The 22,170-nt window shown below is 47.4% G+C and overlaps 1 protein-coding gene across 1 annotated transcript; it reads right to left on the reverse strand.

Annotated features, from left to right (window-relative positions):
- Positions 1–3,361: 3,361 nt before the first annotated feature.
- On the reverse strand, positions 3,362–14,053 carry LOC136767894 (ceramide synthase-like). Its single transcript, XM_066721957.1, has 5 exons — positions 13,523–14,053; positions 12,825–12,908; positions 7,511–7,727; positions 7,220–7,315; positions 3,362–5,388 (listed from the first exon to the last, which is right to left on the reverse strand). Exons 1-5 carry the CDS (start codon positions 13,645–13,647, stop codon positions 4,900–4,902), a joined length of 1,011 nt encoding a protein of 336 aa, XP_066578054.1. The 5' UTR covers positions 13,648–14,053; the 3' UTR covers positions 3,362–4,899.
- Positions 14,054–22,170: the final 8,117 nt, after the last annotated feature.

A 22,170-nucleotide genomic window follows, 5' to 3' on the forward strand; every position in this document is an offset into this window, starting at 1 on the left:
GCCACACAAGCTCACAGAACAGGACCACCGAGTGCCAAAGCACGTAGCGTGTAAAAATCTTCAGTCCTCGGTTGCAACAATCACTACCGAGTTCCAAACTGCCTTTGGAAGCAACGTCAGCACAAGAACTGGTTGTCGGGGAGTCTCATGAAATGGGTTTCCATGGCTGAGCAGCCGCACACAAATCTAAGATCACCATGTGTGATGCCAAGCGTTGGCTGAGTGCAGTAAAGCTCCTCTGGAGTGATGAATCACGCCTCACCATCTGGCAGTGCGATGGACGAATCTGGGTTTGGATGCCAGGAGAACACTACCTGCCCGAACACATAGAGCCAACTGTAAAGTTTGGTGGAGGAGGAATAATGGTCTGTGGCTGTTTTTCATGGTTTGGGCACCTTATTCCAGAGAAATCTCAATGCTATAGCATACAATGACAGTTTCCTGTCCTCTATCAGCATGACAATGCCCCCGTGCATAAAGTGAGGTCCATACAGAAATGGATTGTTGAGATTGGTGTGGAAGAACTTGACTGGCCTGCACAGAGCCCTGACATCAACCCCATCCAACAGCTTTGGGATGAATTGGAATGCAGACTGCGAGCCAGACCTGATCGCCCAACATCAGTGCCCGACCTCACTAATGCTCTTGTGGCTGAATAGATGTAAATCCCCACAGCAATGTTCCAACTTCTAGTGAAAGCCTTCCTAGAAGAGTGGCGGCTGTTATAACAGCCAAAGGGGGGACAAACTCCATATAAATAACCATGATTTTGGAATGAGATGAGCGATGAGCAGGTGTCCACATGTTTATGGCCATGTAGTGTAAGTACCAGATCGGACCTCCCTGTAGCACAGACAGAGAAAGGGATGTTGCAGTTCCATGCTGTATCCACGTGGTGTCAGGGTTGAGTCATCTCCAGTCTGCGTCGAGCCGGCACCAGATTTGGGATAAAAACAGCTAAAAATATCGAAATACTTTCAACTCATTTGCAATATGTCACTATAACAAAAAGTCAGCCCAGTCTGCTCGGTAATCTAAATGGAGACCATGTTAATAACTCTTTTTCAGTCTTTTACCAATTCAAAGTTACCCCTGGTGACTTGAAGAGAGCAGTTACATTATTTATTTATTTTCGTGTGTGGACTCATCCTGAAATATTTTTGAAAACTTTTACTATGTGCAACAATATCTATTTAAAAATATTAACTTTTTGAAAATGATTACTTAAGTAAGAATCAAACAACTATTTTTGTCATAGGTCCAAACTGAACATACATATTATAATTTGTATATCAGTTGGTCAGTGTGTCAGTCAGCCACCCAAACGGCCCACAGAAGAGACAGACACATGAGTCGGGACAGTATACAGTTTAGATTATATTGTTGCAAATGGATATTACATTACCAATACAGTCTTAATATCGCAGGAAACAGTAAGCAGGAGCAGATATATAAATATATATATATACATGTACAACTGAAATAAATAAATAAAAAGTCAATAAATAAATAAATAGACAAACAGGTAGATTGGTAGACAGAGAGAAAAACAAACAAAGAGAGAAGTATATATATACTGGAAGAGATATACTGTATATATATATATATAGTATTAATACTTTTCCTACATCCAGGCTTGTAACTGTATAGAAGTAGTTTTCTAAGTAGGGTTTTTACAGGGAGATGCACTTAGATGTTTCTCTAGGCGTAGTGTCTAGTAAGTGTGTCTGTCCTGTATCACCCCTTCCCCACCCACCCAGCGCAGTGTCAGCGAACTGCAGTGTCCAGTCAGTCGGTCTGTCCGTCAGTCCGTGTGTCTGACCTGCATTAGTCTCTCTACCCACAATGCACTGCAACCCCTTCACAGCTGCTATCAGTCCACAGGGAGGAGAACGAAAGTCACTGACTGCCTTTTTCACGACGGGATTCAAATTGGATCAGAGTTACAAGGGATAGAGCACCATTCACACACGGGACACGAACGCCACAGCCAGTCCAGCCCCGTCCACATCAGTGCAGTGCAGTCCTGTTTTTAACAGGATTTCACAATTAGTGATAGAAAGTTTCAGATTCCCCCTGGTTTCTCCCCTCTCCCCCTCTCCGTCTCTCCCTGTGTCTGTGTCCTATTGTGCGTGTGTTCTCTCTTCTCTCTCTCACTCTCCTGTTCTATTGTGTGTGTATTACTGTGAAAATCTGTTCTCCTCCCTCCATCCCTCCCTCCCTCTTGCTCTATTGTCATCTTCCCTCTCTCTCTTGTCCATGTCTGCCTCTCTGTGTGTGTGCAGCACCGAGGGACAGTGAGAGGTAATAGGAGTTTGCCTGTGTAGAAAGTGCAGAACTGATGGATTTAGGCATAAAATAAGCAATCTACAGCTTAGGGGCCTCTACATGGGGGGGGGGAATACTGAATTTCCACTTTTACATCAGAAGTTGAAAAATAATGGAATAGGGATGGGACAGTTTCAGTCAGATACGACTAAGAAATGACACTTTCACTGCTACACGATGACTTGTCCTACTCGGGCTGTCCCTCTGTGCAGGAAGAAGTACAATTCATACGGAAATGCCATTCACACTGAGGCAGCGTTTCAGAATCGATCGGTTTGCTCTAAAACGAGTCGACGTCAACCCGAAACAACCCAAGAAATTCCTGGCCCCCTGATTGGCTCATAGGCCTGCTCCCCTGTCAGAGCCAGTCCGTACTGTTAGTCTAATGGGTGCTCAGTTCCATCAGTCAAAATGGGCCCCTTTTTCTTTATTTTTTTTTCTTTCTTCATTTAAAACATATAGAAGCTATTTGACTTCCGTTTCGGGCTGCAATCTGTATATTTAGCTGTTAACTTCAACCCTGAAACTCCAAATTGCTTTGAAATCCTAAGAAATGCTGGCATTCCTGGTGTAAATGTACAGTCTGTTACTCAGTAACTTGATCAGATTAAATGGGTTTTGGATGAGAAGCCCACTTGCATTGTCCCTGGTCTTATTCAGGCTTTAAAAAATAGTCTTTACCTGGTGATTAAGTCTAGTTATTTCTGTTACAACACACTTTATTTTTGGTAATGCTGTGGCGGGCCTCGAAAGCTTGACACCGCTCAGACCTGGAGCCCCGTTCAAACAAACAGACACTTTGCATCTATGGGAGAAACATGTGCTCCTCATATTGATCAATGGGCCCAGACGGGCCCCTTGTCGGTATCTCTCAAAGATAAGCGCTGACTTTTGGAACGGATTTCAGCCTGTAGTCCACATATTTCCTCGCTAGGTCGACAACATCGCATAGAAATTATATCGTTAGTCTTGGAGAGGTTGGAAACATATATGGCGAGGTACCTTTCTGACCAAAATCAACATCAACATGGAAATAGATGTCACATCGATCCCACACTTTTTACACCCCCAAAAGGGGCCCATTTTGGTATAGAAACAACATCAGGAGCACGTGTCTGTACCATATATGGAAAAGAGGGCACAGATGGCACCGAGCCCCGCCCAGGAGAGAGGAGACGCACTAGTGGAGCCCGGTCTCTGTGGAGAACAGCTGGCCGCCCCTGGGAGCTCTCCCTTCAGGGGACATTGGACAAATAAAATCAATTCCTACACAAAAAACAAAGCTACATAAATACATCCATCCATAAATAAATAAACAAATAAATACATAAATACATAAATAAACACATTCATCAACTGGTGTACAAATGCAGTCAAACAGAGACATAAGAAATAATTACCGATCGAAGGAAATCAATTACACAGGGATGTTAATTACAGCAGCTATGTACACAGAAGGGGTCTCTGGTTAGAATCCTTCTGCTCCAGGCCTTGTTATCCCTCCCACCCCCATTCCCTCGGCCTCACTTTTACCGCCTCCTGTGTCAGTATGTGTTTGCTTATCAATGAGAGATTTGGTTCTCTCCTGCCTCTCCCCCTCCCTCTCCCCTTACTCTCTCATCTCTCCCGTCCTTTTTATATGTGTTTAGTACTGAGGGATCCTCGTGTCATCTCTCTCACCCCCTCCCTTCCTCTCTCTCCGTCTCTGCCTGTCTTCTGTGCCGTTGCGGAGTGAGAGGGATTTTCTGTTATCCTCTCCCTCTCTTTTGCACGACCTACTGTGTGTGCATTACTGTGGGCTCCTCTCTACCTCTCTCTCTCCCAATCTGTGGAGGGCATTCGAACTGAGGGATTGAGAGAGAGAGAGAGAGAGAGAGAGAGAGAGAGAGAGGGAGCACAAACAGGCCAGAAAAAAACCCAAATACATCCAAACTTCAAATACAAAGGAACCCCAACCAAAACCCCAAAGAACGTAGTCTCCGAGTTCAGAAAGTCATCAGATAATACACTAACTACAATGGTAACAGTGACAGCTGATCCACTGCTCTTACTGACCAGTAATCTACAGCTATGTGCTCTCCTCTTCCCCACACATCCAGGCTTTTACATTTCACATTTACAGTATAATACATTCCTATTCTGTAACCTGAATAAACACTTGCTTTTTAAGGTTTTTTACTGTTTGTTTCTCATTAAAAGGAATACAATCTGCGGGAGATTCTACTAAAACCACTGGTTTAGCCCCCCACCCAGCTCCCTCTCTCTCTCAGTGCAGTTTTAAAGTACCGGTCAGTCTGTCAGTCAGTCCATGTGTCTGTACGGTATTAAACCCCCTCACCTCTCTCTCTCTCTCTCTCTTTCACACCTACGTTAACACACTGTAGCATCCAATGAGTCGGTCAGTGCGACAAGCAGTCGGTCAGTCAGTGTGTCTGCTTTAACCCCTGTTCCCTCCCTCCTCTTCCTCAACGGGGTGAAAAACAAAGTACCGGTACCAGTAACAAAGCCCAGTCGACGCACTTACACCACCAACCCCCTTCGCTCCCTCCTCTCTCTCCCTCCCTCCCTCTCTCAGTGCGAGGGGGCGTCTCTGTCCAGAGCACCATATCCGTTGGCGTTGATGTGGTCGCACCCCTTGCCCCAGACGCTGTGCGGACAGTGTGGGGAGGTGGGAGAGGAGGAGGAGGAGGAAGAGGAAGAGGAGGAGGAAGGATTGGCCGGTGAGGAGAGGGCTGGGGGGCTGGGGGGAGGCGAGGGAGAGTGGCGGCAGTGTGGGTGGGCATGGGAGTGGCCGTGGGAATGGGAGTGGGAGTGGGAGAGGAACAAGCGCAAGGCGCCCCGGCAGATGAGGGTGAACCAGTACACCTGGGGGGCCATGAGGAGGGCGGCCCCAAGGTTGCAGTGCCAGGGGACGGCCAGGGGCACCCGGTGCAGGGGCAGCCCGGCGTACCGCCCGTAAGCCCAGTACAGGTAGGGGAAGAGCAGGATGCGGCAGGTGAAGAAAGTCACCAGCATCAGGGCTCCGTTCACCTTGTGCAGGAGAGTGTGCTGCTGCTTGTACTGATGGAGAGAGAGAGAGAGAGAGAGGGGGGGGGGTGAGTACAGTTTATGCTGACTGCTCATTGACCTTGCATTGAGCCTCAGAGACAGAGACAGGCAGGACAGACAGAGAGGCGGGGATTATTGGGAGAACACACACATACACTGAGCCGGAGAGAGACAGTAAGAGACAGTGAGGGACAGTGAGGGATAGAGAGACAATGAGGGATAGAGAGACAGAGAGACAGTGAGGTATAGAGAGACAGAATGAGACAGTGAGGAGTAGAGAGACAATGAAGGATACACTGAGCCGGAGAGAGACAGAAAGAGACAGTAAGGGAAAGTGAGGGATAGAGAGGAGAGAGACAGTGAGGGATAGAGAGACAGAAAGACAGGAAGAGACAGTGAGGGAGAGAAAGAGACAGTAAGGGATAGTGAAGGACAGAGGGGGGGGGACAGTGAGGGATAGAGAGACAGTGAGAAATAGAGAGACAGAGGGAGACAGTGAAGGATAGAGAGACAGTGAGGGACAGAGAGGCAGAGAGACAGTGAGGGATAGAGAGACTGAAAGAGAGTGTGAGGGACAGAGGGACAGTGAGAGAAAGAGAGAGAGAGAAGGGGAGAGATATTGTCAAACACAAAAGTGATGTGCTCAGTACAGAAGAGGCGCTTGGTGCCTGAGCGCGGGCTCGGCCAATCAGAGAGGAGCCCCACGAGGGATCAGCGCCGTAATCTCCTCCAGGTGCTGCTCATTTCAGCAAATTAAAAATAGCTGCAGAGAAGAAAACGACACAGGTCTCCCTCCAGTGAGGAGAGCAAAGCCAATCAGCCATTTAAAAGGACTGTGTTTAAAGAGACAGCCGCCCCAGGTCTCCTTAGAAAGCCTGTGAAAATTTTTTATAGGGGAGCAGATATTTTACTTATACACTCCTACTAACACCCGAGACCAGAGAAAGCCATTGTTCTTGGGACTGCGCTAGATCCCCCCTTCAGGAGGAAGTGACATCAGAGGTCATTGTAAAAAAGCTGACTTAAGAGACATTCAGGGACTGGAAGAGGCAGAGAGAGAAAGAGGGGAGGGGGTAGAGAGAGAGGGGAGGAGTAAAACAGATGGAAACAGAAATAAATGCCAGAGAGTGTGAGAGGCAGAAAAGGGAGAGACAGAGAGTGAAGGAGGGGTGGGAGGTGGGGGGGTACTGTAATCGGAGGAACAAGGACAAAAGGTTAAAACAGAGAATGACAGAGAGAGAGAGTGACAGAAAGTGACTGAGAGAAAGAGAGACAGAGAGAAATAGAGAGAGGGAGAGATAGAGAGAGAGAAAAGGAAAGAGAGAAAGAGAGTGGAGATATTGTTGTAACCCTGTCCTACCACGAGAGCTATATTTGGGGTATGAGCAGCTGTTAGACTGTGCAGTTAGAGTTACTGCATAAACAAGCACACACACATTGCACACACATACAATATGCACACGCACACACACACAACATATACTGTTTAAAACGCATACACACACACACACGCAGAAGCCTTAACTGTATAGTATAGTATAGTATAGTATAGTGACCAGACTGGAGCCAGTGTTGTGGGTACTATAGTATAGTATAGTATAGTGACCAGACTGGAGCCAGCGTTGTGGGTACTATAGTATAGTATAGTATAGTATAGTATAGTATAGTATAGTATAGTATAGTATAATATAGTATAGTATAGTGGCCAGAATGGAGCCAGCGTTGTGGGTACTATAGTATAGTTTAGTATAGTATAGTATAGGGCCAGACTGGAGCCAGTGCTGTGCAGTTCAGTGCAGTATAATGTAGTATAGGGCACAGGCTATGTGTGCAGTGAGCTCACCTGGATGAGGATCTTTCCCAGACACACAGATGGGGTGCTGAGCTCCGCCAGGAACATACAGCCCTGGAAATAATCGCCCTTCCCCTGCCGCCAGAACTGAGAGAGAGAGAGAGAGAGAGAGAGAGAGAGAGAGAGAGAGAGAGAGAGAGAGGGTTCATATAGACACACTAACCGACCGGTCACTGCAGTACACTGACACAGAGAGGGACACACATACCCAAGCCGATACGCAGAAGCATACCGCACACACATCATAACACACAAACTGAGAAATAAGGGGAAGCTGGTTACCACGGAGACGGGGAAGCAGACGGTCACCATGACGACGTGGTGCAGCACCATGAGGAACTCCCGGCGCAGGTAGCTCCGCAGGGCGGCCGCGAGCGCGCCGGGGCCCGAGCCGTGGCCTTTGACCTGCAGCTTGTGCCAGTAGCACATGAACATGGCATAGATGTCGTAGATGAAGTACGGAACAGCGAAGAGGATGTAGGAGCTGGTCAGCCAGTGTCTGAGAGAGAGGGGGGGGTTAATACAGCATAAGCCAACTGACCGACTGAACAATGCAGCCCACTGACACTGTGCTGCGAGAGAAAGACACACACGTGCAGACAGACATTCGGCAGATACACATCAGACAAACAAACCGACTGGAAACTACAGAACACTAACACGGCACTAAGAGCCAGAGAGATAAATATAGAGCGATGCAGACACACAGATTAACTGAACACTGCAGTAGAGATGGTGGTGGGGGGTTTAATACAGACAAGCCCAAACATACTTTGGATTACACTCTGTGTTACACCTTGGATTTCCTGGATAGAAACTAATTAGGTTTCTAATTAGATTAACAAGGACAAAAGATTAAGCCTGAGAGAGAAGGAGGGGGAGGGGGGAGGGAGAGGAGACAGAAGGGGAGTAGTACTGATTTGCTTCTAAAATGCATTGTGTGACTACAGTCTAAAGCACCAGTGGTATATTGCTATGTCAGTGATTACTAACGGTTTGTGCTGTCTGAAGAAGTAAGAAAATATTCTGCAGTCTACAGTACACTGCAGTCACTATCAGTCCACCAGAGAGTCAGTCAGTCAGTCATTCAGTGTGTCAGTCAGTCAGTGTGTCAGTCAGTCAGTCGATGTGTCAGTCAGTCAGTCAGTCCAGTGTTTCTGTCACTCTACACAAACACATACACTCACACACACACTCAATCACTCACACAGTGCCTGGGTGCAGCAGACCTGACCTTCTCTACACTACTGCAGACCTTCATTCGTCCCAAACATTAAATATTTACTAATTATTGAACAGGGATCTTTGCAACACTTATCGACTGCGATGTGCAGACCCAGACCTGTGAATAATGGATGGACTTTTCCCTGTTTTCAGTGTTTGTGTCCAGTGGTCAGCATCTTTCCTTTGCTGACACAAAAAATTACTGAAAACAGTGTGGTGTACCAGCGCTGTGTGGACTATAGTATAGTATAGTATAGTATAGTATAGTATAGGGGCCCAGACTGCAGCCAGCGCTGTGTATAGACACCCCCAGAAACACTCTCTCCTACTTCATGGAAAACTTCAGAATGAATTTAGAATTTATTTTAGTCATAGTAGTGTCGTAGAGTCCAAGGCTGAACTCGAAGCGTGTTGATATCCCACAGATCCCTTCTCCCCAGCAGCCACTGTATCTCTCGATTTAGAAAAACAAAAGTGCTTGTGACCTTCCTCAGAAACGCAGAGACACTTCCTTTTCCAGCAGCGTCTCTCCCTCCCCTATAGAAAGACACACACTGTCTTTCCACGGCCCCTAATCTTCCACTCGTATTCCCAGTACTGAGTCCTCCGGCTCTGAATATTTTGTAATCTCGAGGGATGGGACAGTCCTGGAGCATCCGCAATACGTAAGGAATTCGGTGCCATGGAATCGGCACGTACCGCAGGCACATAGAAGCGCATGCGTGAAAAACGTGGCGTCGGGTTCAGGGAAGCGCTGCTTTTGGCGGGACGATGAAACTTCGCTTTAGTGAATGCTCCCAGCAGTGGAGGCGTGAATGTGCACAGACACAGTAGTGCCCAGCGTACAAAACATCCCAGCTTGGCATCCTGTCTCACTTCGGTTATGATAATACGAGCTTATTCCACACAGCCTGGACTGTCTGCTACCAAGATGCAAGCTGAACACACCTATAGAAGATGACATGGTTTTACAAAGAAGCGGTCAAGTTCTCAACGTCACTTTCACATGAGCGCGACAGTGATGTCATCAACCAGCGCCAGATAGTCGAATTGGGAAGTTCCTGTGTGGGGCGAAGGAGACTGACAGATGAGCATGTTTAGAGTAAACTGCCGCCTTCAGGTAAAAGGTAGAAGTAAAGTGGAGCTGCACTGAAGCAGCCAGTGCCGAATTGATTAAAAATAAACACTAAAAATAGGACAGGAAGTCAAGCTGGAAAATTTTGTCCACTGGGAACTCTTAAATCCCACAGCAGTTTGCAACACCACAACCAGTAGCGCATCCTGATAGACAAGAAGGCCTTCATCCAGGGGACCATCAGCTCTCATGCCTTTCATAAAAAGTCAGCCTACAGATATCACTGTGTCAGCTGACAATCAAGACCCATCTCATTCCCTTTTATTTTCCCTTTCTCCATGAATTGTTTAAGATTTGACAGTGTGACAGCACCACTGAGACCAACACAGTATCCAAATGTTCAGTTTCATATCTAAAACGATACAAAAGAGTAAATGTCTGGTGTTACATGCGTGGCTACTGGAACAGCAGCCCTCAGCTCAGTTCCAGGGGAGCTGCAGACACCTGGGCGATGCTCTCGGCGAGGGTCAAGTTGCAATTATTTCATACAGGCCTTGTTAGGATTTCAAAACAATTTGGAGTTTCAAATAGTTTCTGTATGTTTTAAATGTACAAAGAAAGAAAAAGAAGCCCATTTTGACAGATGCAAAATATAAGGAGCACTCTTTAGGCTGGCTCTGACAGGGGAAGGCCTAAGAGCCAATCAGAGGGGCAGCTGGGACTCGCACTGCGGGCAGACGTTGGGACTGACGTGTGAATTATTCTGTGGGAAGAGCACTGATTGGATAATGCAGAGATACCCTCAACCCAGCTTTCTGTTCAGGCCGATAGGGATACAGTCATGTGCTGATCAGCATCTCTGATGACATGGGTGCCTGTGGCTAGATCCCCGATCGTGTCCCTGACAGGGGAATCGAAATATCGGAGGGCCACGGGGGGTGAGGGGAGGCTCACTGTGGCGCAGTGTGCAGGCAAAGCGGCACCATGTCACAGCAACTGTGTAGGGAGACCACAGGCATCCCAGAGAGGGAGTCAGTGTGTCAGTCAGTCAGTGTGGCAGTGAGTGTGTCTGTCAGTCAGTGTCTCAGTCAGTCAGTGTGTCAGTCAGTCATGGCCCTATTCAATAATATGTCAGAGCTACAGTTGATGGGACCCACACTTCTGTCAGTTGTTCCAGAGCATGTTCTTGCAGTTGTTCTCTTCTGTAATAAGTTATATTAGACTGTGATCTGTGCCGTTCCTGTGCTGGGCTCAGAGACAGGTGTGGCTGGTTCCATACAGTGGCGTGTGGGGCTGTGGTGTGGTGGGTGGACAGTTTTGTTTCAGGTGCCAGTGACCCTTGCACAATGTGAGAGTGTGAATTAGACCAGGACATGTGTGTGTGTGTGTGTGTGTGTGTGTGTAGCAACTACTACTACGAGTACAACTGCAACTACTACTACTAAGAATAATAATAGCACAGCCTGATGCCCCTACTGTACTGTACTCACATATATCTGAATATAGCATAACCTTCACTATAGCACCAAACAGCACTGCAAAGCACAGTTAATCTGTTTAACCTTCATACTGAATGCTCTCTCTCTCTCTCCCCCTCTATTTCCAGGGATCATAATCCTATAGCAGGGGTCTCCAGCCCTGGTAATGGAGAACTACAGTTCCTACTAATTTTCTATTAAAAAAAAATGGACCTGTCTATATATATTTGTTTAGACAGTCAGTTTATAATTAGTTAATACAAATATGCAGCATTTTGATCAAAAGAAAGAAAACGTATGATTTACTTCCAGGTCAGAAACCTTAAGTCAGCATGTCTCCCTGGTGTTTTATGCATTTAAAAATAAAAATGGGATTCAATTGCACCAGAGAACACACCCCTTGCTGCCCTTATGGATCAAACATATGTTATAAACAGGACCTGTCCGTCAAAATGAACTCAAGGCTGCAGTGTTCAAACATACACCCTGCCAGTGACCACTGCAGTCCTGATTGTGGTGCTTTTCCTGCCACAGGCCTTGCTGGCCAGTCAGCACTATCGCTCTCTCAGGTTGGGAATGAGTGATGGAGCTTAAATATATAAAGAATGCTGTGTAAGATCATTATAGTTTTAAGGTACTTGTATACATTTATCGATGGATTTTTACATCTATGTGGATTGTGTTTTTTTCTTGGAGTAATTTGATATAGTTGATGGTTTTAAGTGCTGATTGTATAATTGTGTACTGGTTGATGCACTGGGTTTTAAATTAACTGAATATAAAAGTAAAAGTCTCTATCCCTCTCTTGGGCTCTCTCTCTCTCTCTCTCTCTCTCACTGTATCCCTCCTCTCTCTACCTCTCTCTCTCTCCAAAACACAACTGAAACTGTGTGCTCAGGGGTCATACGTTTATGCCTTCCTCAGCACTGTCCGAGAGAAGTGTGTCACAGCGGGGACGGTGCGTCAGTGTACACAACCACAGCCTCGCATGACCTGCAGGTGTTTCACACTGCTGGCCTGCCTCTCTCTCTCTCTCTCTATTTCGTACTGTCTCCCCCTCTTTCTGTATGTCTCGCCCTCTCTCTTTCTCTCCCTGTATCTCCCACTCCCACTTTCTCTCCGCCACCCTCTACCTCCCACTGGACACCATCGCTGCCTCTACTGGCCTGCAGCTGTTCAACGCCGCTGGTCACAGGCTCAGGTGACAGCTGGGCTGGCCTGCCTCTCTCTTGCCCCTTTTCCACTGGCACATCTGGTGCGGTGCTGGAAAAGGGAGGATTCTTCTTCCCTCTTCCTTTTGGCCTCTCTCTTTCCCTCATTTCCCTGGGATCCCTCACTCTGCCACAGGCAAGCAGACACACTGGAACCATCCCGGGCAATCCTTATTATGATTATAATGATTATTATTAAGTTATTCAGAAGATGCCTCTATCCAAGGCGACACACATGCGTTCAGAATCACTGACACACAATGCTCTCCATGTACACAAAATCACAAGGAAGACAATATATGAGTATCAGACCGGAACTGATCAATTTAAATTTTTTTCAACTAAACTGAGGAAGCTGAAACTGTACTTCTGCATGTCTGCCTGCTGCCTCGCAGAGCATGTGTGGGCTCCCCTTGACCGCTCCCCGTGGACAAAAAGTGTTCCAGACAGAGGGGACATCCCAACTTATCTCACCCACACACAACCTCACCCCTTTTCTCCGCAGGGCTGTGTATGCCCCCCCCCTCCAAGTCACACACATATATTAAGCAGTGTTTCTCCCGTCAAGGTAACAGTAAGGAGAAAGATGATGTCATCAGATTACTCACTGGTCCTCAATGATGTCATCGCAGGAAGTGGCGATGATGTAGCCGGCTGTGGAAGCCATGATGGCCTGAATTGAGGACACCAGCCTGCGGACAGACAAACAGACAGACAGACAGAGAGACAGGACTGTGTGAGTTGGACAGACAGACTGGCAGGGTCCAAGAGTCGGAGATGGAAAATCAGAGTCACCGGGGCTATACTGAAGGGTGGATAATTTGGGAGACGGATGGAGAGTCAGGGACAGACAAACACTCTGTACAGTACCGTCTCCAGTCAATCAGCTAATGCAAACCGCATTGTCAGAGTTAATGCACTGGCTTTGTTAATGTACTGCAGTTGCCGGTGTGTCAATATAACCCCCTGTGTTAATGCATCCAGGCAGTCCTCTCTGTGTGCAATGTTTCTGCCCTGCGGTCTGCAAGTCAGTCAGTGTTTGTGTAGTATTACAATCCCCATGTTACAATGTCCAGTCAGTGTGTCTGTTTCAGCCTTTAGGTCACCCACCTCCCTCCCAATACTGTGTTAGTGTTAGTGTACTCACAGTGCAAAGTGAGTGCACCTGTTCCAGTGAACCAGTGTCTCTACTAACTTCCGGTGACTCTCTCTCACTGTCTAGGTGTAGTGTCTGTATACAGTAGCGTCCGTACAGTGGCAGGCAGTGTGGAAACTCGATATTAACCCCTCCCTTGGCCTCTCTCACCTCGCCGACACGATCACGGCATCCCCTTCGCTCCATTGCAGTGCCGGGAGCTTCTTGAGGCAGCGCTTTGACAGGACAAACAGGCCGGGGAAAAAGAGCGAACCGGCGGCAAGGATCGTCAGCATGGTCTGAGCGGAAGAGGGCCAGAGAGAGAGACGGGAAAGGCCTCGGAAAACGCCACCGGGCGTCACAAAAATAAGATGTAAAAAAACGATATATATATACACAAAAATAACCCCCAAATGATGTTACTAATGAGAAATGATTGGGTGTTTAGGGGTGTGTGAGGTGTTCCCGCCTCTTTTTTAATATATAAACAACCCTCTCCAGAGAGTCAGTTGAAGTTCACTAGGCCACACGTGTTTACAGACGGATCTGTGGGTTTAGTATAAGGTGCCTCTTGCCTGCAAAGCCAATTGTCCAATTAACAACGCATGCGCTGTTATCAATAACGGTATTAATACAGTTTTAAGTAATAACTCATTTTCTGAATTATTCAATTTGAAATGGACGTGTCTGCCTTAACCCCCCTCCCTCCCCACCCCCCCAACCCCCCACCCCCGTCCCCCCCACGCAAAAGCTTAACAGATTGCTAACCTGTATTTTATTTCGTTAAATAGACGGAGAGAAAAAAGGATACAAAAGAAGAAAGAGGAATGGGGAGGGGGGGCAAGGGAGGGAGTGAATGCAAGAAGCAGTGGGGAGAGAGAGAGAGAAGACGAAATTCACTTTACTGTGGGCAGTATTTTGGTTCCCCCACACCTCTTCAGTTAGGAATAAAATGACTGTACAATTTATACGGAATTTAATGTCTGTTACTAATCTTAAATCAATAAATAGACTCGCCAATGGATACACACAATTAGAATAGACAATGACCTTCTCTCTGTCCCTCACATCTCTCTGTGTTGGAGGGTTGGAGACGGAGAGGGGGATTGGGAGAGAGAATAAAATGTCAACCAAAATAGATCTGGCACGGATTAGACAACGGGGAGATTTAGAAAGATTACAGACACACACACACACACACACACAGAGGGAGAGATGGACGGATAAAGGGATAGACGGAGAAAGAGGGAGTCAAGGAGGAGGGGTGTGGGGGGCGAGGATGTGGGTTACGTGTGTCTGGGGGGTTATGAATGGGCAGAATGTGGAAAAGGAGAAAGGAAATCGAGGAAGGAGGGAGGTGGGGGGGATCAAATTGGGGAGTGGGAAGTGTCGGATGAAGGGAAGACAAGGCTGGGTTTGTCTAGTGGACGCAGGCCGGGCCACCACTGACAGACACAAACACACACTGCTCTCTCATGATCACCCTCTGCCAATGCGGGAATTAAAACAATTAATAACGCTCGTCTGCAACGGTATATTTAGTTACAAGCGCTAACAACTGCACAAACACGCACAATCGGCCGCATTCAATCAAAGCGCAGCTCCTGCCTCCCCGTCCCCCCGCACCACCGGCGACACAATAACGGGGCTGTTTCGCTGGATGCGCCCGTCCTTTCGTTCAATAGGGTTTTGGGTCTCGCAGACGGGACAGGATCAGCAAATGCACCCCCAGCACTGAGCTGGACCACGGGCCCAAATCCCAGTTTGTGTGCGGGTTATCTTTGGAGAAAATGCGCAATGCGCTATATAGTATAGTAGCAGACAACGGCCGAGCGCTCCGTATTGGAATTAGACGTCGCTATTCTTTTTATAACACAAGCGAGGGTGATTATAATAATACTGATAATATTAGAAGAAAGCACACTTACGTCTTTGCAAAAAACATTTTTTTTTTAAATCCTCCACCGCTAAATACCCAGTTCTCTCGCAGAATCCGTGCTTATTATTTAATTCCCCCAATACAAAAAAAAAAAAAAAAAAAAGACAATTTGCTGTACAGGAATGAAATTGTTTTTGCAAAAAAATCAAATGCAATCCTTTTTGTCCCTCTCTCGGCTCAATCCCGTCGCTCTTCTCCAGCAGCGACCGCCGGCGATCATCAATCAATGAGGCAGGACTGATGCCCAGTCCGAGCAGCGGCGCACACACGGACCCACACGCACTGGCACTGGCACAGTCCCGGGTCGGGCCCAGTCTTGGCACTGGGAGGTAATCGCAACACTGTCGTCTGTGCACCCGGGTCGATATTAAACCTGGGTGGGCATCGATGTTGGATGTTATGTGTCAATTTTTTTTTTATTTCTATATATCTTTGGTTTTCTTTCAAAGGGCACAAGCGGCGCCTGTCGTGAAATGTAGGTCGAGCCGTGCCCGTGTCGCTGCGGCGCCGAGTCGATGTGTCTCTCTCCCCGGCTCAAGCGAGTCGATGCCCCGGCTTCCTGCGGCACAGACGACCGCGATAATTCTCCACATGTTTAGGAGCCGAGAGGAGGGGGGGGGATGGAGGGATGGAGGGAAGGGGAGGGGGGGTTGCTCTCTCTCTCTCTCTCTCTCTCTCTCTCTCTCTCTCTCTCTCTCCTCCGCCACAGGCTGTCACAGCAGTCCCCAAGTCCTCCCTTCTTCCTCCCCCCGATAAAAACCAGAAGCCGCCGCTGTTTACAGACGCACCCGTGGGGACATCTCTGTTAGCCGCCGCATGAATGAACCGCTACTTCTGCGTGTATGTGCGTGTCTTTTTATTTATTTATTAAACGCGATCTTTCATTTATATAATTTGGTATCTCTCTCTCTCTCTCTCTCTCTCTCTCTCTCTCTCTCTCTCTCTCTCTCTCTCTCTCTCTCTCTCTCTCTCTCTCCCCCTGTCGCCGGCACAGATGTATAATGCCACAAAAAGAGAGAAAGTGCCCCGGTTTTGCTCTCTCTCTCTCTCTCTCTCTCTCTCTCTCTCTCTCTCTCTCTCTCTCTCTATGAATGAGTGAGAGAGGGGGGCTGGGGGTTATACAATGTCGCCGTGTGAGGCTGTCAGAAAACGGGAGGAGGGGGAGAGAGAGAAAGAGTCGTTTAAGGTCGAACGGCCTACTTTGGAAATCGCGGTTGTTTTTGAAGCAGGGGTCTTTCCGCCGCTAGGTAGCCGGCCTACCTGGGCCCCCCTGCCCGCCCCCCACTGCAGACAGGGCCGCGGTCTCGCAGTCTCTCCTTTCCCCTCAGGACAGAGGGTGCAGGGGGCACCTACAGGGCATCCCTCGTTGTACCCCTGCTGTACTTTTCTTTATACCGTGGAAACTCCCCACCTCTAAACTCAATGCCTTACGCCTGCGCCTTGGTCTGCTACATATGGCCTGTGGTGGCATAAAACGCTGGACCGGGAGAGACCTTGAGTCACTGTGCATGAGTGTTGGCTGCAGGATCGCACGATGACTATGGTGGACACACAGGGCAGCACAGAGAAACAGGTGTAGGACAGTGGTGGCCCTGGGGGGGGTTTGTTCACCTTGCATGATCCCCCCCCTTGGAAAAAAGTGCCAAATCTGTCCCGGTGCACGTATGTTATCCAGGTATCAGGTGACAGCTGTGATATATTGCGACAGCGATGAGAGTCCGTGTATTTAACCCCTGGCAATGCACAAACACTTGGGGGGGCTACGGTTATTCTGGGGAGTCCTGCCAAATGTTTGATCCGCTCCCTCCTCTAAATGCAGCTGTCCCCCTTTAGCATCTCCCTCCCCAAGTGTCAGATCTCTGACACCATCGCTTTGGTGTCAGGAACGGATTAGGTTTGTATCTAGCTTGCACAATACTGCTCAGACCCTTTTGCCACCAGCATGCCCGGCCCAGTTTGGACTCAGGTTCTGAGTGGTGTTAGTGTGAAAGCACAGGCATGGGGAGAAGGAGGATTGGGGTTCTCCAGGACCGGGCTTGGACACCCCTACCATACAGTGAACCCAATCAGAACCCAGGTTGCTGAGAAATGGGTCTAAACCCAGGTTGGTGAGCTGGTGTGAAAGGGGCTATAGTCACACAGGGATCTAGAGTAACATGTACTAGTGCCTGTGGATAATGCACTCAACCCAAGGCACCAAGCATTATTATTACAAATAATAATTACAATTTGTCTTAGCACACACACAGTATAGACACCCACACACAAAGTATACACACAGCATACAGACACACAGCTAGCCCCAGGAGAAAAATCCCAGACCAACATACCCCACCCCATTCCCCAAGGTGGCCAATCAGACACAGCAACACACGTGACCTTGGGCACCCCCTACTCCCCAGACACGCCCTCTTACCTCACAGAAAGGTCTCCCTCATTTGTTCAGCACTAGGGGCCACACCGTCTGAGACTCCTGAAGTGGGGGACGCAACAAGATCCCACAGATCCCTGATGGACCTGCCCTGTCAGAAACACACAGAAGCTAGCAGATTCCTTTAACGTGAGGTAGAATTGTGTGATCCCTATCTTTTCATACGCCAAAACAGACCCTTTTTGGTGTACGTAGAATAAAAGGATGACACACATCTTCTATATCAATATCTAAATCTATATCTATATATCGATATCTGCATTTGTTTTATATGGGTGACTCTTCTGTCTTTCCCTCCCATATAAACACACACACACATTGCGTTGCCCCTGGCCATGACAGCACACAACCCACGTACTGCTTTATCGAGCCGGCTGCACTGACCCCAGAGCAGGAGCAGCACGAAATCTATTATAACTTTTTACATTTGCCCCCCCCATGGACAGAAATAGGCCCGTATGCTATGTGTCCTGGCGCACAGATTATTAAACAGGTATCAGGTGGCATGGTGTGATATTGTGGCAGTGCTGAAAGTCAGTATATTGATATTTATATTTAGCACAAGCACGTAGTCATTTCGGGGTGCACCGGCATGAGTTTCACCCACAGCAAGTTGTACTGTTACAGTGTGACACTTTTATCAATCTGTTCTGTCCACATGCATAATATGTACATTACATACATACAGTTCAAATACTCTACCAGTGACAATATCCTAAATGTATTCCAGCTTACTACTACTGATTATAATAATAATAATGATGAAGATGATGAAGATGATGTGTCTTGTGTGGATCGACCGTACCAGACCTTCGGCGTGCGGTTGCCGAGGTAACCTGTAATCCCGCCTCCTGTCAGGTCGGTAATCTGCCGGCGCGCTCCTGGCAACCGCGCCGCGATTGGCCAGCTCTCCGATCAATCATCATGACTCGCTGCCACTCATTGGTGACTGGCGGCGCCGTGAGCCAATAAAAGTCGAGCACGACGTCTGCCGATCTAATTGACGTCAGCACCAGCCAATAGACCTCCGGGAGCAGAGAATAATGTGAGCTATAAAAGGAATAATCCACTAGTATTGTACTGCAGCCGCCTAATGTAACAGGAGCGTTTTAAAGTACTGTACTGTTACTACAGGCCCTTAATGGAACAGCACTATTCTACTGCACTGTTACTACAGCCCCCTATTGGAACAGCACTATTGTACTGCACTGTTACTACAGCCCCCTATTGGAACAGCACTATTCTACTGCACTGTTACTACAGCCCCCTATTGGAACAGCGCTGTTCTACTGCACCGTTACTACAGCCCCCTATTGGAACAGCACTATTCTACTGTACTGTTACTACAGCCCCCTATTGGAACAGCGCTATTCTACTGCACCGTTACTACAGCCCCCTATTGGAACAGCCCTATTCTACTGCACTGTTACTACAGCCCCCTATTGGAACAGCGCTATTCTACTGCACCGTTACTACAGCCCCCTATTGGAAAAGCGCTATTCTACAGCACTGTTACTACAGCCCCCTATTGGAACAGCGCTATTCTACTGCACCGTTACTACAGCCCCCTATTGGAACAGCCCTATTCTACTGCACTGTTACTACAGCCCCCTATTGGAACAGCGCTATTCTACTGCACCGTTACTACAGCCCCCTATTGGAACAGCGCTATTCTACAGCACCGTTACTACAGCCCCCTATTGGAACAGCGCTATTCTACTGCACTGTTACTACAGCCCCCTATTGGAACAGCGCTATTCTACAGCACCGTTACTACAGCCCCCTATTGGAACAGCGCTATTCTACTGCACCGTTACTACAGCCCCCTATTGGAACAGCGCTATTCTACTGCACTGTTACTACAGACCCCTATTGGAACAGCACTATTCTACTGCACTGTTATTACAGCCCCTTATTGTAAGGCAACTGTTCCAATGCACTTCCATTAAAAGACCCCTATTGCAACATAAGCTTTGCCTTGTATTACAGCCCCCTATGGCAACAGGCCTCTATATCAGTGCTATGATGGTAGACCGTCAGCAGGGAGCTGAATTATGTATCAGGCTGTTATGAAAGTTTCAGACAAAGGGAGGCTGGGCAAGTCCAAGGTGGACGAATCACATCGCTCCACTGCCTCCCGCTCTGAATAAAACATGAGCGTCTCCTCATTGCAGCCCCAGCCCTGACATCATCAGCCAGACTGGACTTTATGAGTGTGTGTGCCTGTGAAAGTGTGTGCGTATGTGTGGGCAAGTTAGAGAGAGTGTGTGTGTGTGTGTTTGTGTATCTGTGTGCGCGTGAGAGAGAGAGAGTGTATGACTGTATAAGAATGTATGCGTGTGTGTCTGTTGATCAGTCTATATATCAGTTTATCTGCTAATCTGTCTGTCTGCCATTTAAAATATATCCCATTTTATGAAATAGAGAACAAAATATATCTACCATATTGTAAGAAATCCAATGTGTAAGGATTACATAGCACCATGCTGACTCAATAAGATGTATATTAAATAATGGTAAGAAAATAATCTAGAGAAACAGGTGGATCCCCAGACTCCGGGAAGGTTCATTTATAGATTGAGACTTTGAAAGCAGACAAAAAAAAAGTCCCTATATGGGAATAATTAGAAGAATCAATGAATATGCATTAAATACTGATCAACATGCAAGTCTAACAGATTATATTGGCTACTGAATAATCAACAATATAGCTATAGTAGATAACTAACAACCTTTGGTACATTTCCACCTCAGCACTTCTGTAACCTTGTGGACGACTCTCAGAAACAACAGGAAGGTTTGTTATCAATAAAGCCATCTTTACCTCATTCTCTGAAAGTGGCGAGGCAGGGAAATCAGATGTATTGACAGCTGAGTGTCTCTGTCTCCGAAGTTCAATATAGTTTGCTGATCAATATTAGACATTCTCTAACACTATAGAATTGCCAGCGCTGGATTAACAGCCTGGAATCTCTGATTATTTCTTAGGCCTGTAGTGTATTCTGGAAGTCACCTGTAGGTGGCGCCCCCTGGTGCACCATCTGTCAAGACCAGACTGGAGCCAGTATTTTGAGGGATTCAGAGAGAGAGAGAGAGAGAGAGAGAGAGAGAGGGGGGGGGGGTGAGTACAGTTTATGCTGACTGCTCATTGACCTTGCATTGAGCCTCAGAGACAGAGACAGGCAGGACAGACAGAGAGAATAAGAAGGAGAAAAACAGAAAAAAACACCTGTTTTCTATAGATCTGTTATTGGCATGACTCTCTCTCTCTCTCTCTCTCTCTCTCTCTCTCTTTCTCTCTGTCTGTCTCTAAGCCACCTACCCCCTCTTCTCTCTCAATTCGATTGGATTCAGTTCAGTTCCATTCAGTTCCGTTTAGCTCGGTGTGTGTTATTAGTGTGACAGTGTTATTGGAGTCTTGTTCAGGCGTACAGTGCAGCTGGACAGTGAAAGCAGTGACGCACATTGAGCACAATACAGTACAGTGCAGCGCAGTACAGGACAGTACAATTGTAGTACAGACACGGGACAGTCCCTCAGTGTGTGTGGGGCTGCACCTGTTGAAGAGGGTGCAGTGTACAGGGTCTGCCACAAGGCAGCAGAAGAGCTCTGGACTGGAGGGGCTTCCCTCTCCCTGTTTCCTTCTTTCACCTGTCTGTCACTCTCTTTCTCTCTCTCTCTCTCTCTCTCTCTCACGCACACACACACACATCAACTCTGACACAGTCTCTCTCTCTCTCTCTCTCATGCACACACACACAAATAAACTCTGACACAGTCCCTCTCTCTCTCTCACGCACACACATACTCTCTCTCTCTCTCACGCACACACATACACACACTGTCACGCACACACATAAACTCTGACACAGTCTCTCTCTCAAGTAATCACACACACCCATACACTCCCTCTCTCTCTCTCTCTCTCTCTCTCTCTCTCTCTCTCTCTCAAACACACACAATGCACTGTAAACAAAAACAGTAGTATTGCAGTAGAGTATCACGGGGCTTAAGTGTCCTACTGTACATTTTACATTAAACTGTGTGTTAACCATAACTAATCCAGTACACTGAATACCTTCTGACTCCTTTCTGACGCCTTTGCCCCAGTTTGGCTCATTGTGTCTAACGTCAACACAGCGAGGGCTGGCCAGGATTCCAACCTACAGTCTGGCAGAGTTGAAACAAGTGTCATATCCACTGTGACACCGTTCCACCCTGTGGCACTAGGGAAGACACCTGCATGTATTTTGGGATTTAGCCATTTCCGCACACTGTGAACCACACTGAATGAATTAACTTCCCAGTCCTGTACTCACCTGCACCAGGTTTGGAAAGACAGCTTGATATCTCATCATGCATGTACACCGTAGGTTACATGTTTACATTGGCAGTTGTGTTTACAAAGCCAGTTCCATCCCATGCAACTACACCCAGGCTGCAAATTCA

Source organism: Amia ocellicauda, chromosome 14, assembly GCF_036373705.1.
Source record: "Amia ocellicauda isolate fAmiCal2 chromosome 14, fAmiCal2.hap1, whole genome shotgun sequence".
NCBI lineage: Eukaryota > Metazoa > Chordata > Actinopteri > Amiiformes > Amiidae > Amia > Amia ocellicauda.

What these genes read in the sequence shown, in the direction of transcription:
- LOC136767894 (XM_066721957.1), bottom strand. Translation starts at nt 13,647, where the DNA reads ATGCTGACGATCCTTGCCGCCGGTTCGCTCTTTTTCCCCGGCCTGTTT. An exon ending in GATGACATCATTGAGGACCA is followed by an intron (nt 7,728 to 12,824) that starts GTGAGTAATCTG and finishes CCTCTCTCTCAG; the next exon opens with ACACTGGCTGACCAGCTCCT. An exon ending in TGGGAAAGATCCTCATCCAG is followed by an intron (nt 5,389 to 7,219) that starts GTGAGCTCACTG and finishes TCTCTCCATCAG; the next exon opens with TACAAGCAGCAGCACACTCT.